Source organism: Rattus norvegicus, chromosome 17 (assembly GCF_036323735.1).
Source record: "Rattus norvegicus strain BN/NHsdMcwi chromosome 17, GRCr8, whole genome shotgun sequence".
NCBI classification, from domain to species: Eukaryota; Metazoa; Chordata; class Mammalia; order Rodentia; family Muridae; genus Rattus; species Rattus norvegicus.
Window position 1 is genome coordinate 47,164,153 of NC_086035.1, and position 17,805 is coordinate 47,181,957.

The 17,805-nt window shown below is 43.3% G+C and overlaps 4 protein-coding genes across 4 annotated transcripts; 2 read left to right on the top strand and 2 right to left on the bottom strand.

The window, feature by feature from the left end:
• Positions 1–2,219: 2,219 nt before the first annotated feature.
• H2bc9 (H2B clustered histone 9) lies at positions 2,220–10,217 on the bottom strand. The gene is made up of 2 exons (NM_001408643.1): positions 9,814–10,217; positions 2,220–5,170 (listed from the first exon to the last, which is right to left on the bottom strand). Exons 1-2 carry the CDS (start codon positions 10,188–10,190, stop codon positions 5,104–5,106), a joined length of 444 nt encoding a protein of 147 aa, NP_001395572.1. The 5' UTR covers positions 10,191–10,217; the 3' UTR covers positions 2,220–5,103.
• Positions 10,218–10,462: 245 nt separating this feature from the next.
• Positions 10,463–10,933, top strand: Hist1h2ac (histone cluster 1 H2A family member C). Its single transcript, NM_001408751.1, has one exon. It carries the CDS (start codon positions 10,487–10,489, stop codon positions 10,877–10,879), a length of 393 nt encoding a protein of 130 aa, NP_001395680.1. The 5' UTR covers positions 10,463–10,486; the 3' UTR covers positions 10,880–10,933.
• A 1,160-nt stretch (positions 10,934–12,093) lies between these two features.
• Positions 12,094–16,538, top strand: Hist1h4b (histone cluster 1 H4 family member B). The gene is given in 2 exon segments (NM_022686.2): positions 12,094–12,425; positions 15,575–16,538. A coding segment is annotated over 1 exon segment (312 nt). The 5' UTR covers positions 12,094–12,112; the 3' UTR covers position 12,425; positions 15,575–16,538.
• Positions 16,539–17,324: 786 nt separating this feature from the next.
• On the bottom strand, positions 17,325–17,788 carry H2bc12 (H2B clustered histone 12). Its single transcript, NM_001109400.2, has one exon. It carries the CDS (start codon positions 17,750–17,752, stop codon positions 17,372–17,374), a length of 381 nt encoding a protein of 126 aa, NP_001102870.1. The 5' UTR covers positions 17,753–17,788; the 3' UTR covers positions 17,325–17,371.
• Between the last annotated feature and the right edge of the window lie 17 nt (positions 17,789–17,805).

Sequence of the window (17,805 nt, forward strand, 5' to 3'; positions counted from 1 at the left end):
TCCAGCTATCACTGCCTATACCCTCCTCTCCCCCTCCTTCATGTTTCACAAAGGTCACTCCCCCTACCTGAAAGCCTTAAAAGCTGTAACGTTCATCCCAATAGACGAGACCTTGACAATAGAATCTTGCTTGGTCTCCTTCTTCTCTCGCCCCCCATTTAGGCCCAAGGGTAGCGCCCCTTCAGGACCCTGAATAACTGGGTCCCCGCTGGCAGGGACAATAATTTGGTATAAAAATCAAATTATAAATACAAGTGCTCAGTGACCTCAATTTCTTTCTGTATCACATAATGGTGTTAATTCTTGAGGATTTATCTTAATAAATAATATCTTAACAATATCTTAAAACATAAAAAGGGGAAGTTATATCCCTGTGTGCTATACAATTATTTAAATAATGCTCTTTTTATTTCAATTTTAAAATTTGGATGCCAAGGAACACTCTGAGTGTTTATGGTACCCTACAACTAGGCCTAGGTGAAATAGAAAGACCCACATATTGGCATGATCCTGTCCAGGTATTTTATATGGGGAAGAGCGCATGTTTGTGTTTTTCCTACAGGATGCTGCAGGAGTGTGCCAGCTGCCAGAGTGGCTGGTGAGACATGCTGATCCTGGGAGCATGAAGATTCAGCTCTCCTGGTTCGGGTCCCTGGAGTCATTCCTGTGCCCTTGGAGGAAGATAGAGGATTCCCCCTCATCTTTTGTCATCACAGAGATTTTGGCGTTGCTGCAGTTATTGTTACCATCTCGAGTGTCCTGTCCCACCGCAGCCTGAGCTCCAACCCTCTGTGCACTGCTGCTTGCTGGAGAAGACTGGACTCCAGTTGTTACCCCTGCCCCCCTCATTTCCCTGGAGGCTGTTGCCACTGTGACTGGTGTTGCCATTTTGCAGTCTGTAGCTTCACAGGAATGCCATCTGCATGAAGCTGCTGGAGACTGGGGAACTCTGCCCTGGTTGTGTGGATCTCAGACAAGGTTCCATTGCCTGCCGGTTGTTCCAGAGAAGAATGACCGATCCTGAACTGTCCTGGGAAAGACTTTGGCATTTTTGCTGCTATTGTAGCAGTCATTGCTACTGCAGCCATTGTGTCTGCAGTGTCTAGAGTTACCCTCCTCCCAATCTATTGTTAGGCAAGCACAGTGGTGAACTTTCTGGAGTAGTTGCTGATGATTGGGAATTCTAAATTTTATTACAGGAACGGCTTGACAATGGCCCTTGGTGTTATGGCCCTCTGAGTTTCAGCCCTAGGGCCCTTGTGCTTCTTATCACATGCACAACAGCACTTCTAGTCCTGGGCAGCAACTAAGCAGGTGTTGTTCTCCTTGGTAGGAGACAAACCTTCTGCCCAAATTGGGCTCAGCCTTCACGAGAAGCAGTTAGCTGAGGATGGGCAACTCTTTGGGACCAGGCCTCACCTAAGGCAGGAAATTCTGAGAGTGGCAGAATTTTCCAGAGACGGGAAAGAGGCTTGATATATCAAAGTGTTTCAGGCACTGCTGAAATTAATATAGGGAGACTTGCTTAATAAAAAAAATAAAATGAAATAGGGGACTTGTCAGAGCCTCCTGGGTTCCCTGCAATGTTTCAGCCCCCTTGTCAGACCCATCTGGGTCTTTTGCAGGGTTTGACCCCTGCTGAGCCCTGCTGATGCATGTGGAAGACTTTTGTTCCTAACAAAGGAGCAGTTTGGCCCGGTAATGACACACCTGGGCGGTGGTCAATTCTTTCCTGTCTTTTGTCTTCCCAGTCTTTTGTTTTGGAGATTTAGGCTGGTCTTCCTGGATTTCTCCCTAGTAAATTCAGGACACATAGTGGGTCTTTTGTTACCAAAGTCTCCAGGTGGGGTTTCCCACTGTGCTTCCCAGAATTATTCTACCTGGTTAACTTGGGATATATATTTGGTGGATAAAGCTACAGGAGCCCCTTCCTTTTCTTGCTTAACACGAATAACTTGTGTGTATCTTTAATCCCGCAGGCTTTTGCCCGATTCTCGATTCTCGGTGCGGGCACTGACACTGGAAGCCACCCCTATTGATGGTCATTTGAGTTCTATGTGGGCAGCTTACAATGTAGTGGCTTGTTTCACAAGAGCAAGCAAGCTGTAAGACACAGACAGAGGGACAAAAAGTGCTTTCACTTATGACCCAACTTAGGAAGTAACAGGCTGTAAGGATCCATGATTCGCCAAAGAATGATACCCCAGACTCAAATAATATGCAATAACAAAGAGCGTTTATTCAGCAGAAATTCCTGCATGCAAGAGTCTCCCCATTGAGAATAGAGACCCCTGATAGGCTCTCAGGTCCAGCTTTTATTGTCAGTTATGGGAATTCCAGTGAGTTGTATGTATGTCCCATTTACCTTGATCCATCAGCTCTGTCTCTAAGGGTCTGACTGATTTTACAACTGCTTAGGCTCTGGAGACTTCCCAGAGTAGTTACTTACTCATTCTAGCTACCTATGCTTGCTTCAGGATTAACTGCCCAAGGCTGTGGCTGGCTGGCCACAGGTTCCTAGATCCAGGTTCTCATTTCTGGAAAACAGAAGCTTAGGTCTAGTCTCCCAAACTGCCCGTTTGCAGCTTGTATGTAGTCAGCCTGGCTCTGGCTAACTCAGTCCTCTCAAGGCCATGATATCCAGTACATTTTATTCCTTGGAAGTGCTTAAGGCTGTCTAATCCCAACTTGTACAGCGGTTCTCAACTGTCCTAATGTTATGGGGTTCACTTGGTCCAACACAACTCAAATACCAGGTCAATGCAGAAAAGAAAGGTTTGTTGTAATCAAGCCAATATTGATGGATCAGAGCCACAGAACAGACTTTGGAGCTGAACTAAGACACCTCCCACCCGCCTCTGACCCCACTCCTGGAGCCAGAATGTCACAGAATGTTGTGGTGAAAAGCTGTAAATATCTGTGCAAAGTTACAACTACATTTTTTTCACCAATCAGGATTCAGGAATAGGGGACTTTCCTGGGAACATTTCTTTGTGATTCGTTTATCCCGTTTGCCCTGGTTGGTTTACTCAGCTTTGGTGGGGCAGACTTGACTAGCATTTATGTTTCAACTTGCCCACCAGGATTCAGTTACCCAGGGAGATTGTGGGAACTTGAACTTTTATTTGATCCCTGTCTAAAACAGAAGATTTATTCAAAATGGCTTCGGTTTGTTTCCCCATACACTAATGCTAAGTTCCTTGTGTTGTGATGACCTCTAACCATAAAATTATCTTTACTGTACTTTGTAATTTTGCTACTGCTATGAGTGGCAATGTTAATATCTGATACGCAGTATGTCTAATAGACCACCCCTACCAAAGGGCTGTTAACTCCCAAAGGGGTTGCAATCCACATGTTGAAACCCAGTAACGAAAGATGAAATCAAGGGATGCCTGCTTTGAAGCATTCTTCACACTTGAGGAGTCTCCATTTCCTCAAGAGTTACAAAATTTATTGTTTTGACCTTATAATATATGAGCTGGGGGAAAAGGGATTACCACCTTTTCTGACTACAGAATAGCTCATACAGCCAAGGCTAGCATCAAATGTTAAGTAAGGAAATGTACCCATGATTTACTGGTTCTCATGCCTTCACCTCCCCAATGCTGGAATTACAAATGTGTGCCACCTTGGTTTGTGTCTGGATGCAGGGGATCAAACCTAGGGCTTTGTTTAAACTCGGGAAGCAGGATGCAACTTGGGTACATCCTCAGGCCCTTGGAATACTGATGAAGAGACTGGTAGCAAAACCATTTCAGTTTTACATAATAGAAATATTTTCCAGTTCATCATTTGTTTTCTAGCCTTATTTTTGATTTGTTAAACACTTCAAATGTGTGCATATTAATATTTCTTTATTGTGTTTGTATGTTCTAAATGAAATATTATAGGACAAATAAAAAAATACCACTTTGAGACTAAGATTATGACCACCGCACAAATCACCAGTCACCTGCTTCAACCCTGGCACTTGCCATGATACAGGAGTTTGAGACAAAAAAACAGAAAGGCTTATTTCCTACAAGATTTGGCACTATTGCCCCTGTTTTGGAAGGGCTGCTGGCACAGCAAGAGAGGCTGTCTTAGTAGAACTAGAATGTGTGTCCCCACATAGTTCTAAGTCTACCAAAAACAATTTGTCCAAATGTTTGATATTGCTTCTTATTAAAACAGCCTCCAGATGGTACTGCATATTTAATTGAATTCAGCCCCCCCGCAAAAGTTCTGGTTGTTGGATACAATTGGGCATAACATGAAACTGGGGCTAACATGCAGAGTTTGGAACTACCTAAATGGCTTTAAAATCTTTCTACCAGCCAGTCAGGGTAATACATGCCTCGAACCCAAGTACTCAGGAGGAAGAAGCTCAAAGCTAGCATCAGCTACTTAGCATGTTAGAGGCCAACATAGATTACATGAGAACATGTCTCAAAAAAAAAATAAAAAATAAAAAAAACCACCAGCAACACACACACAAAGATAAGAAACTCTGTAACCATGTAGCTTTAGGGAATTAATTCACTGCTCTCCATATCCTTCATAAATCCTCTTCTGTACAAAGAGACTATGGGAATGTCAAGTGTCAAAGGATCTTTTCAAAATCAAATATGTTACTGTGCTTGCAGTGGTTGAAACCAATGATGGATTTCTTTCATGTTTTACTCTTATTGTCAATGTCATCGTCACGCTTTGGTTCTTTACATAATTACACCTCGCACTGTCATTCTTTCACAGTAAAAGGAGCAGCTCAGCTCTAGCCATTGCTGTGCTCTGAGCATCTAGTGCTGGTACAGGTGACACTCTGTTGCTTCTGCCCTGGGCTCAGCACTTCACAGCTAGCTTCCACTGTGGCAGTAGAAGTGAGAGGGGCAGCACAATGACTACTGAGTACAAGACGTATCCGAGTACCACCAATGTTCTCTCTCTCCTGGTGTCTTGAGGTCATAACTCTTGGTGTAAGACATTGTCATGGCCTGAGTCAGGAAAGCCGCCATAAATAAAAGTTATGAATTGTCTGTTTTCTCCCAGCATTGATGATCCCGATCTTTTCAGGAAGAATCAACAAACTCTGAAGTTTGCATGCTCAGTTCAACTTTGCACTTAGATTACGTGACCAGGAAGACGATGACTGAGACAGAGACTCTTATTCCTGTGTTGCTGCAGAAGCCTAGAGAAAAGACAGCAGGTCAGATCAAAGGGGTGGGAACAAATGGGCCTCAAAGGAAGAAAATAAAGAGCAACAGAGGGTGGAGGCCATAAGCACACAAGTAGAGACTTCTCTGACAAAGAAGGACAATCTACTCATTAGGCATTCAGGGAGAAAGAACTGGATATCACTAGGAAAGGGTGTGTGATGAAGAGCAATCATCTGAAATCCAAGTTAGGAGGGCAGGAGCTCATCTGAAGGACTTGGCAGAGTTACACGAACAAATGAACTCTGCAGTCGACTTCCTTCACTGGTATAGGAAGGCTTAAGATGATAAAAGATCAAAAATCTAGAACTCTCTCTAGAAGGAAAATGCTCAGAAATCTGGGACATTCCATTCCACCAGGCTGGGTCACTGATGTGACACAGCAGCTCTTCACAGGACTGCCACCATGAATGAAAGTATGAGTGAAAAAGAAGGAAGGGCAGGGACAATGGAGATGTGTCAGGTTGTTGAAGATGAGGATGAAGGACATGGAGGAAACATTTGCCAAAATGGAAGAATGCATACAAACAAACTGTTTGTTTTCACTACCGAATGTTGCCACTAAACTATGTTTATTTAAGAGGGTAATTCTCTCTCTTCGGTTTCCACTTCCTTTCTGCAATGAAGATAGTTAGGCTGAGGAGGCAGCTCAGTGGGCCTCAGTTTCATCTGTGAACACATTTTTTTTAAAGAAAGAAGAAAGGTAAGGTTGGTAGTGAGAGCAGTTGAAGATAGGTAGACCATTGGGCTCACTGGCCAGACAGCTAGCCCAAAGGACTTGGCAAGTCCCACAACAATGAAAGATCCTTTTACAAAACAAGGTGGGGATTACTGAGGAATGACACCTAAGATTGTCCTCTGGACCCTACACACAGTCACACATGCACTTACAGATATGTATACCTGCATGAACATACACATACAATAAAATAAAAAATAAATACATAAAGATAATGATTTGTGCTTGTAAAAGAAAATAGATTGGATTAAGTAAAACAACATGACCAATATTTTATTGTTCCCAACACATTCTGCTGAAGAGATTGAGCCAATGACTGTTGTGAGAGAACTCTTTTAGAGAGAATATCAGAGGCATATCTCAGCCCAGATGGCTAAAAGCGGCTAAAGAAAGAAGTCAGCTGAACAAGGTGCTTGCCCTAAATGACAGAGAAAACTGGATAACTCAAATATGGTTCTAAAGACACAAGGACAATCAGAACAAAAGAAAGAAAACAACACAACAACAGATTAGGCAAAAGACAAGCAAAACTAACCTTTTCTGGCATTTGGACCTGAAAGTCTATCCATTCAGTGTAGTGGTCCCAACCCAGACAAAAATAGCTATTTAGCCGCCCAACCCTGGGTAAGGATGGGGTAATGTCCACAACACTGTCCTCCAGTATTGAATCTAACTAAACACAGGGGTGTTAGCCATATGGATAAGTCTTTATAAACTATTGGGGTCACCCTCCTACCTCCCACCAGTTGCACAGCTAATTTAACCTTAGGTATGCTGAGTAAGTGCTCTAAAAGTTGAACAAACTTCAAGCCCTTCTGTTATCTTGAGACAAAGTATCATTAAGTTGTGTGTGCCAGTCATTCCTAACCTAACCAGAGTCATAAATTCTGGGGCCAGATAGATAACTCAGCAGTAAAGAGCACTTCTGATCTTGCAGGGGACCTAAATCCAGTTCCTAGCACCTACACTGAGCTTCTCACAACAACCTGTAATTCCAGATCTGACATCTTCTTTTAGACTCCATAGGCACCTGCACTCACATGCACAAACCCATATGCATGAACACACATAATTAAAATAATAATAAAAAATACACAGGAATGGTCTGTATTTTTACACACCATTTAATCCCAGAAGTTTAGAGGCAGAGGTAAGAAGAGCTCTGTGAGTTCCAGGCCAGCCAAGGCTATGCAGTAAGATCTTGTCTATAAATATGTTTAAATTAACTCTATTAAAAGTTCTAAGTTCCAACCACAGAGAGATACAAGATTTATAGCTACCTTTTTTAGTATTTTAAAAGAAAATAAGGTTCTGTAATTGCCAGTAACCATTAATGAAAAACATTTAGAAAAATGAAGAAATCTGCATCTTTGCAAAATTGAAGCTTTTTTTGTTTTTGGCAAGTGGGAAAACTTGACATTGAATTAGAAGCACTCAGAGGAGCCATTTTAAGTGGAATAAACTTTTTGGGGGCTCTTTTTTGGCAACAGTAAAGCAAAGAATAATTACTTCATTAATTTATCTAGATTATATTGCCTTAATGGGGTTATTATTGCTATGATAAAGCAAGCTGGGGAGGAGAGGGTTAATTTGGCTTACACTTCTACATCATAATGAGACAGAGCTGATGCAGAGGCTATGGATGGGTGCTGCTTACTGGCTTGCTTCCCATGGTTTGCTCAGCCTTCTGTCTTATAGACCCCAGGGCCACCAGCAGAGGGGTGGCCACACACACAAAGGGCTCAGTCCTCCGGAATCAGTCACTAGTTAAGAAAATGCCCTACAGGCTTGCCTACAGCCCAATCTTTTGGAAGCATTTTCTCAATCAAGGCTCCCTCTTCTCCAATGACTGTGGCTTGTGTTAGGCTGACATAAAACCACCTAGCACAGATACACAGTGCCAGACACTGCTCTAGAACCCAGAACACTTAAGTGATTAAAATGTTCTACCCCCATTTCAAAATATCCCATCCACCAAATCCAACTCCCAAGGTATTTAACTTCTAGTGGAAAGAGTGGGTGGGTGGAGCTAGTAAGCAAATGAACAAGAAAAGAACCGTATGCCAAATCCCAGATCTTAGGATAAAAAACTGTGATATCAGTGTGATACGTAGATGACAAAGAAGACATTGCTCTTAAGACAGTTTCTGTTGTCAGGTCTCAGAAGTCCTTCCAGACAGAGAGGTGGTCCCAATTACAAAAGAGAATAACTATGTATCCACCCCACAGTGATCCACACATGCCCACCCTTCCTTTCAAAGAGGAGAATCAGGCTTTTCCTCAGAGAAGATGCAGCGGCCATGCTGTGGGATCCCTTCTCAGATCAGGTTACTGATATACAAACAAACTACTAACATAGTTTGGTCACATTACTCATGAATAGAAAAGGATTCCTTCTGAAAAGCTAATGAGAAAAGCAACAGGCAGAAAGAACCACATTAGGAATAGCTTTAACCTCAGTCATTTGAATCCATAAAGCAGGTTAAGAGAATCCTGATAATTGTCTTTACATATCGTACATGGATAAAACTAATAAACATGGTTCTGTGCAGAATAAATAACCACAGCTGGACTTCCATAAATGCAGTGACACGGGCTGAGATCCATGCTGACCTGTGTGACCTCTGGATAAGTGGTGGGAGTTGCCGGAGGGAAGATAAAACATTAGGCTGAGGAACATGGCCTAACCTAAGTTATCCACCTAAAAGAGGAGCCCTAAACTCACAGATTGACAGGTTGAAAGACTGACTCCATCTTTTGGCAACTTTGGTTGAGTTTCCCCATGAAGTCATTTGAAAGTGTTAGGGTCATTCTGGAGATATGGCTTTGAGCTTGTTAATAGTATGTCATTGTTCATGTCTTCTTTTTAACCAAGGGCATGCCTAATCTAGAAGAGTCTGACTAGCGTTTAGTATAGAAGTTGAAAAACCTAAATGACTTAAGTATTCCCTACCCAAATAGGTAAGGATTGGGACTTTGGAGACTGCTGGGAACAGGCTCACATATGCTATTAGACCCTAGCTAAAATCCTCAGCTGTTATCCTAAATGGCCACAAGAGGTAGACATATCTTCTCAACTAATCTTCGAAATGGAAGAATCTAGCTCAGACAACTCTTCCTTAGGGCCAACAGTTCCTTCTAGCTCTCCTCTTTTTTCTGATATCCAGACACTGAACTACAAGATTTGGGGTTACCGTGCTGGACTTAACCTAGAACACTGAGCAGTTATTTAACACGGAATTCTTTAGGAATGTGCTTATTGACAAAAAGGGGTCATGTTCATTACTGAGACGGTATTTCTTTCACTTTGAAAGGATAGGGTTGTCTGGGGATGGGGTGGGGATGAACTAATTGAAGTATAACTTGTGCAAAAGTGTCAGTGGTGCCCTTCCTTTCAAATTTCCATTATACACCCTTCAGCAATTACCAACATCTTCCTCACGTTGTACTATATATAATGCATTACTGAATCAGAAAGGAGTCTAAAGACACTCCAGACACTGGCAGCAGTCACGAGTTAAATGAAACCTTAAAAAGCACCTGAAATTCATTTAGCTTCGTATTCAGTTTATGGTTAGCACAAGCGTATCCCTTTCAGGAATGAACGGAATACTTTGTTTCAGGGTGCAGGGAGTAACATCCCAAACAACAGAGGTGAGAGGACAAAGAGAACAGACCAGTAACTCTGCCCTCCGGTCTTACGCCAATCTAACCAAATGACTGTGTAACCTTACTATCCTTGTATTCCAGTATTCAGATACAAAGCTGGCGGTAGACGCACTCTTAAAACTTCAAGCTGGCAATATGCATGCAGCAGCTCCTTAAAATTGTGCGTGGCTCTGAAAAGAGCCTTTGGATTACTGTGTTAGAGGAACTCACTTGGAGCTGGTGTACTTGGTGACGGCCTTGGTGCCCTCGGACACCGCGTGCTTGGCCAGCTCCCCGGGAAGCAGCAGGCGCACAGCCGTCTGGACCTCCCGGGACGTGATGGTCGAGCGCTTGTTGTAATGCGCCAGGCGCGACGCCTCGCCCGCGATGCGCTCGAAGATGTCGTTCACGAACGAGTTCATGATGCCCATGGCCTTGGAAGAGATGCCCGTGTCCGGGTGCACTTGCTTAAGCACCTTGTACACGTACACCGAGTAGCTCTCCTTGCGGCTGCGCTTGCGCTTCTTGCCGTCCTTCTTCTGCGCCTTGGTCACGGCCTTCTTGGAGCCCTTCTTCGGGGCGGGAACAGACTTGGCAGGCTCCGGCATGTTGAGACTGTAGCTCAGGAACTCTAGGGCGGAAACTACCCGCTCTTCCTTTTTAAAGAGGCCTTATTCAAATGAGGGCTAAGAAAACACAATTCTGATTGGATATTTCTCAAATACGTCATATAAGTTCTTGCCCAACCAAAATTTTTGTTGGTATAAACGCTTCCCATTGGTCTACATAAAAAAGGAGACAGCCAATCCCATAGGTGTTTTTTCGCGCCCAGAGAAAACTATAAGAGACAGAGAACCCTTCTCTGATCACTTTCTATACAGTTTTCAGAAGTTTATTTTTGATTATGTCTGGACGCGGCAAGCAGGGCGGCAAGGCTCGCGCCAAGGCCAAGACCCGCTCCTCCCGGGCCGGCCTGCAATTCCCGGTGGGTCGCGTGCACCGGCTGCTCCGCAAGGGCAACTACTCCGAGCGGGTGGGCGCCGGCGCCCCAGTGTATCTGGCGGCCGTGCTGGAGTACCTGACGGCCGAGATCCTGGAGCTGGCGGGCAACGCGGCGAGGGACAACAAGAAGACGCGCATCATCCCGCGCCACCTGCAGCTGGCCATCCGCAACGACGAGGAGCTCAACAAGCTGCTGGGCCGCGTGACCATCGCGCAGGGCGGTGTCCTGCCTAATATCCAGGCGGTGCTGCTGCCCAAGAAAACGGAAAGCCACCACAAGGCCAAGGGAAAGTAAGACCAGCTATTCACTCACTCATCCGAAATCAAAGGCTCTTTTCAGAGCCACCTACCTTTTTAACAAGGGCTTAACATTTACCTCTTGGTAAAAGAACTGAACAGAGTCCTAGATGGCACCGCAAGTCTCCTTAGTAGGTTAGGCTCAACTCCAGTTTCTCACTAGTAACTTTGTTTTGCGGCTTTCAAATAAAGTCCCGACTCTGAGTGGAAAGGGATTAAAGTGAAAACATTCGTGGCTTCTAGTTTCTGGGTTAGTGCACGAAGAAAATGTACAGAGCAAGACGTTGCTTTGTAGGAATAAAGACTGCAGGCCCCTTCTGTGGCACTAGCTTGAGCGGCCTATGCCTAGGGATTCACGATTAAGTCACTTTAAGTGATCATAGAATTAGGCCTTTGGTTTCTTAGAGGAGCTTGTATGGTGTCCATTTCAGCAAGTAGAGCCACTCTCTTCTAGTGGCCTGTAATGCTACCTTATACCTCCCATGTGAAATGTAAGCCTTGACCATAAGTAAACCTCAGGTAAAAAACACTGTAAAATCTGGTTTCCTTGAGACTTCTAAATGGAGCTCCTTCAGCATTTATAATCTCTTGTTACCTTAAGTATATAATTTTGCTTAGTTTTCCTGTGCTTAAATTATTTCAGGACCTGTTTAACTTAAGTATTGAACCCCGTGTTTAATCCTAACAAGCATTCGGGAGGCAGAGCCAGACAATCTGGAAGTTCGAGACCAGCCTGGTCTACATAGCAACTATCAGATACAGTAAGGCACTTGTCCCAAAATAAGTGAGGAAAAACAGCAGTAACGCAGATTAAATAGTTCCCATACTAAAACGTTCTATAGAACTTTTTAGCTGTGATCCAATTAGTGAGTTTTCTCGCTATTTCATTGACTGATTAAAAGATATTCCAAGTAAAATAACATCGTCCTATACAAAGTGCTAAAAGGAAGAACGTAAATAAGGAGAGAAGGACGAGATTTGCTTCCTTTCCACTTATATACTATACTGTTTAATTTTTCTTGTTTAAGAATGTGCCACATTTGAAAAGGAGGAAGAGACTTGCTCTTACATGAACTGAAAGAGCCGCTGGGCTCCTGCGCCACCTCCCCCGGCCGCAGGCACTTCCGCCTGACGCTCCCTGTTTTCACTCCGGTCCGCAAGTTCCATATAAGACGGAACTGCTTTTCCCGGGAAGCCAGCTGTTTCTCTGTAGAGCAGCCTACATAATAATATGTCTGGCCGAGGCAAAGGCGGGAAAGGCTTGGGCAAAGGCGGCGCTAAGCGCCACCGCAAAGTCCTGCGCGACAACATCCAGGGCATCACCAAGCCCGCCATTCGCCGCCTGGCCCGGCGCGGAGGAGTGAAGCGCATCTCCGGCCTCATCTACGAGGAGACCCGCGGTGTGCTGAAGGTGTTCCTGGAGAACGTGATCCGCGACGCCGTCACCTACACGGAGCACGCCAAGCGCAAGACCGTCACCGCCATGGACGTGGTCTACGCACTCAAACGCCAGGGCCGTACCCTCTATGGCTTCGGCGGCTAAGGTACTCAGGTTCTTGCTACTGTTTTAAAAAGGCCCTTTTTAGGGCCACCACAAGATCAACAGGAGAGCTAAACTAAGCCGCTTTTCAACGTTTTGAGGGCTTGTTTTTAAAACCCAATTTTTGTTTAGGGACTGGACCTCCCAAAGGACTGCATCTTTGAACTACTGCCGATTTTTAAAAGAATCCCAACAAAGTAGATTAGGGAGCCCTCTTGCAACCACTACTTCCGTTTGACAGTGTAGGCACACTCTAAAGCAGCCAGGAGGGCTACACTGAGAGACTACTGTCTGTAGAATAATTAAATAGGAGTAGTTGGGATTACAGGGACTTTGATCACCACCACACATTATTTATTTTTCATTAACAATATAAATCATCAAAGAGCTAGTAATGGTAGTTTTTAGAACGGAGGATTTGGAACAGTTGGCTGTCACTGAGCCAGTTGAAATTGTTTTTTTGTTTGGTTTTTTTTTCCCGTCTTTCCGGGTTTTGAGGAGCTTACCTGAAAAAGATGTTTATCCTATATGTATATTTATTTGTTAAAACACTTTATCCTTCCCTACCCCATTTTTCATGTTAGATCCCATTTCACTGACCACTCAATTCCTTAGGAATGTGTAGCTGATTATTTCAGAAGAAATTTGAATCCTGCGCTAATATTTTGAAGTCACCTCGGCACTTTGGATGTCAAATAATACTAGTCTTTGGTTTTGTTTACCCTGGCTGTCCTGTAACTCTCAATGTAGGTAGACCTCCCAAGGGATTAAAGGTGTGTGCCAAGACACCTGGCAGTGGCTTTTTAAACAAAGACAACGCAGCATGTGACTGAGAAAGTGAATGCTTAGTTGTGCTTTATTTTCGATAGTTTTTACTTAAATGCTGGATTCAATCAACCGATTGATGTTAATCTTCAGAGCAGTTTAGTTACATAATCGGAATCTCGTTGGAGAACTTGTAAGACCCCCTTACCTCAAGAGCGCAACCTACAGAGCACAGATTGACAAAGTGACCGTTGCAATAACATGAGGGTATAAGGTTTTTTAATCCAGGTACGTGGGGTAGCTCATCCACTCAGGGAGAGGGAACCCGGAACCCAAAAAGCACAAAACTTTTATTAATTACAGAGGGCAGACTTTAGTAACAGGGTTAGCTGGCTTATTCTCATTGATGGTACGCAGGACAAAGGATCTGGTCAGGTATTGGCTGGCCTGCTCAAGGGGCTGTTCTTGGCTTAGTTAGATATTTTCTTCTTCCTGCCCTTCACCTGGCCTTGGGAAAAGTTCTGGGAAAGGGCTAAATTGGCACTTCCCTTAGAGAGGGGGCGAACTGGGTGGTTGGGCAGGGTCAGGATGACATCTTGCGGTTGTTCTCGGAATTTACCACAGAGAGGCGTATGGGGTCTTTCCTAGAACAGTTGTTTTTGTTTTGTCTTAATTAGCTTAGTCAGAATCTTGATCACCAAAACTTTACCATATCACTGGGCATCCTGACATCAGATGTATCTCTCAAAAAGGTCACAAGTTTGTCATAGACATCCTGACGTCGGATGGATTTCTCAAAGCCTTGTTTTTACAGCTTTGTTTTTCACATCTATGAAACTTTATTTCTTCAAACTCAAAAGAGTTCAAAACAAATCACACTGGGCTTGAACCTTTAGGGCTTGAACCTTTAATCTCAATGCTCAAGAAGTAGAGGACAGTCAGTATTGACCTTGTCTCAAACAATACAAAACAAAATAATCAAAATACAGATCTAGAAACTTGATGTACTATAAAAGTATAATATTGACACTATATCTCAAACATTTGAAAAAAGTGCAAGATCTACTTACATGGTTTACTTACTGAAAACATTCTTTATACAGTGGCTCATGTGGAACCTATTAAAATTATTGTCACTTCTTTTTTTTGCCTTGTTGAAAATGTGCCTGCTAACTAATCAGAAACTACATGAGCAGTGAATTTAGAGTAACGGGAATTGTGCTCTTAGATGCAAATATAGGAACAATTCAAAGAAAATCCTGGGAGAATGAACACATTTAACTTTACTTACATTCATAAAACAGATAAAAGTCTGTTCTATTCATGTCTCACGTTGAGGCAGGACAGAGAAGCAGAAAAGTTTGGAGACATGGGAGTGGCACAGAGCTCCTCACTCTAAATTGGAATCTTCACCAGATGAGAATTTCAACCTAGCAAATTTCGCTAAAGACCTTTCTCCCATTTCAGCTACAAAATTTGCAGTTTTCTACAAAATCTCCCAGAAACTTCATTTACAGTTTAAAAAAAAAAAAAAAAAGAGTAGTAGTGGGGATGGGGGGGGGGGGGTGTCCTAGCCTATAACCCTGTGTCGGACCACGGAGTGTAACTATTTCATTTCACTTCCAGACTCACCCTATAATCTCATCATCTAAGAAAAAAGTAACAGAGGCAGAGGTGGAAAAAGTACTCTTCCAACCCTGTAGAGCAATAAAATTCCAAAGAGCTTCAAAAATCCTATAGACAGCCACCATTAGGGCACTTGAAATGAGACTCTTTCCTCAGGATGGGGACTGAAACACTGACCAGACTGTCCAAATGTCACCTGAGGAAACTAGAGCAAAGCAACAATTGTCCTGGGACATAAACTCCTCAATAAAAATCAAATTATTTGGTGGTGGTGGTGGTGGTGGTGGTGGTGGTGGTGGTTTGGGGTTTTGATTTGATTTTTGATTTTCTGAGACAGGATTTCTCTGTGTAGCCCTGGCTGTCCCAGAACTCACTCTATAGACTAGGCTGGCCTAAAGATCCACCTACCTGTGTCTCCCAAGTGCTGGGATTAAAGGCATGTGCCACTACCACCCAAAATCAGTTCTTTTAAGGGGCATTGATGTAGCAAATCCAACTTTTTAATAATTCATTTAAAAGAATACAGTTAAAATCTTGCTTTATCCAAAGTTAAGTGAAACTAATATATGTGGCTGAGGACAGAGGAAATGACACACAGGGATAAGGAAAAGAAGGGATTCTATCCTGGAACTTTGTACTGGAAATCTTGTCCTGCCTTTTGTAATTTTGACCAAATTATTTAAGTTTTGTGCATTACTTTTGCTGTTTCTGAGCATTGATCTTACCTCCGATTCACCCCAACTAATTCTGTTCTCTCCATAGAAACAAAGTGAAATTACATGAAAGGAGAGAAACGACAATCAAAGGCTTTGCTTCCACCCAACTTTTCTATTAAAACAGTGTATCTTCAGAATTTCAGAGAAGAATAAAACAAACTTTGTAAAGTCAAAAATGATATAGTTTTGAAAACCGGCTTACTAACCTATTGTTAATAACATTGGCACTTTATTGAGAGTTTGGGAGTTAGAAAGCTTACTCCAAGACTAATAAAATAAACCTGAAGGTAGAATCCATCATCACTCTAAACAAAAGAAAAGAAAGAGAAAAAAGTCCTGTTTATAAGGGGCTCGATGGGTGGTGCAGGTTTATAATCCAGAATTTCAAATAGCTGAGGCAGGAGCCCAGAGTTTGTTACACAACGAATCCCAGCTACATAACAAGAAAGAGCCTGTCTCAAAAACAAACAAAACCCTGGATAGTAGAAACCTAGAATACCTACTGAAGAAACATGCAAATATTGTTTCTTTTTAGTGTCTCATGAAATTGAAATGGGTAGTATACTGCACCGGTGGTTTTTCCCACCAGCTACCTGATTTCTGCCTAAGGGTTATAAAGTCTGCTGTGGTTAAAAGTGAAGGGCCAGAAGAGAGAAAATTGTACTTGTTGGGAAACACTAGAAAGCTCTCTTTACACCATCCCGCCTTTACTTGTGATAAATGCCTTCTCCAATTACCTCCACCTTTGCTCTTTGCTTTGAAAACCGTTTTCTTTACATCCTTCTAGATTGCTCCCAGCATTTAAAAACAAAAAAATACATAGTAATTATTACCTCATAGATTTGTGTAAAGATTAAAAATGGGTTCAGATACTACAGGCATGTCTATATAAGTGCTTGATAATCACTCAAGAAGTGTTTAAAATCATTTTATATTTTTTAAGAATATTAATGTAAAAAAAAGAATATTAATGTAACAAGCAATGTTCTAATAAAGACTTGGATGGATAGAAAACTTGTTCGGCGTGTTGAAATATTCCAGTCTGACCTTGCTCACCTCTAAGTACACTTCCAGGAGAAAGCAATCCATTCTGTGTGCTCGGTATTTGTATCGTCAAAGCCTAGACAGGCGAGAGGCAAAAATGTTTACGTTTCAGTAAATTGTTCCCTAGAGGTGCCCTCTGTCTCCATGCCACACGCAAGGGTTTTACTGTACAGCCCTAGCTGTTCAAACTCACTCTGTAGATTAGACCGCTCTTGAACAGACATCCAACTGGGCCTGCCTTCAGAGTGCTGGAATCAAATAAAGGCAGGAACAACGACAGACAGGTTTAAATCCAGCTGGGTTGGGTTGGGTTGGGTTGGGTTGGTTTGGTTTGGTTTGGTTTTAGCATGAGACACGATCCTGCAAGCCCGAATTTCTAACACAGGATCACGACCTTGAAATCGTGACCTTACTTCTACTTACCAGAACGCAAGCATTATAGATGTGGTCCACCAGACCAGTGGGGAAGGATTTATTTAGCTTAGGGCTTTAGGTATGCCAAACACTCTACCAGCTGAGTTTGCATCCTTAGCCGTAGTCTGATTTCAAATAAATTAGGCCAAGACACAATATAGCTCCTAAATACTTCCATTTTGCTCAAAGTTCGTTGTGGCTTACGCAGTACTCAAAACTGGGCCACCCTGACCGAGACAAGCAATTCCTTGTATTATCCTAGTGTATTAAACACTGCACCGGCCACGGGAATTATCTGTGGAAGTTCTAAAAAGGTTTACAGCTCTAATACTGGTAAGTTTAGTGGCTCTTAAAAGAGCCTTTGGTGTTAACCCTGCTGAAAAGTTTACTTAGCGCTGGTGTATTTGGTGACGGCCTTGGTGCCCTCGGACACCGCGTGCTTGGCCAGCTCCCCAGGAAGCAACAGGCGCACGGCCGTCTGGATCTCCCGGGACGTGATGGTCGAGCGCTTGTTGTAGTGCGCCAGGCGCGACGCCTCGCCCGCGATGCGCTCAAAGATGTCGTTCACGAACGAGTTCATGATGCCCATGGCCTTGGAAGAGATGCCCGTGTCCGGGTGTACTTGCTTCAGCACCTTGTACACGTACACCGAGTAGCTCTCCTTACGGCTGCGCTTGCGCTTCTTGCCGTCCTTCTTCTGCGCCTTGGTCACGGCCTTCTTGGAGCCCTTCTTCGGTGCGGGGGCGGACTTGGCAGGTTCAGGCATACTGTAGAAGTAGACAGAACACCGAACAAGAAAACCAGGTAGTGAAGCCGCGG

What these genes read in the sequence shown, in the direction of transcription:
- Hist1h2ac (NM_001408751.1), top strand. Translation starts at nt 10,487, where the DNA reads ATGTCTGGACGCGGCAAGCAGGGCGGCAAGGCTCGCGCCAAGGCCAAG.
- H2bc9 (NM_001408643.1), bottom strand. Translation starts at nt 10,190, where the DNA reads ATGCCGGAGCCTGCCAAGTCTGTTCCCGCCCCGAAGAAGGGCTCCAAG. An exon ending in ACCAAGTACACCAGCTCCAA is followed by an intron (nt 5,171 to 9,813) that starts GTGAGTTCCTCT and finishes TCTTTTCTCTAG; the next exon opens with GCTTCTGCAGCAACACAGGA.
- H2bc12 (NM_001109400.2), bottom strand. Translation starts at nt 17,752, where the DNA reads ATGCCTGAACCTGCCAAGTCCGCCCCCGCACCGAAGAAGGGCTCCAAG.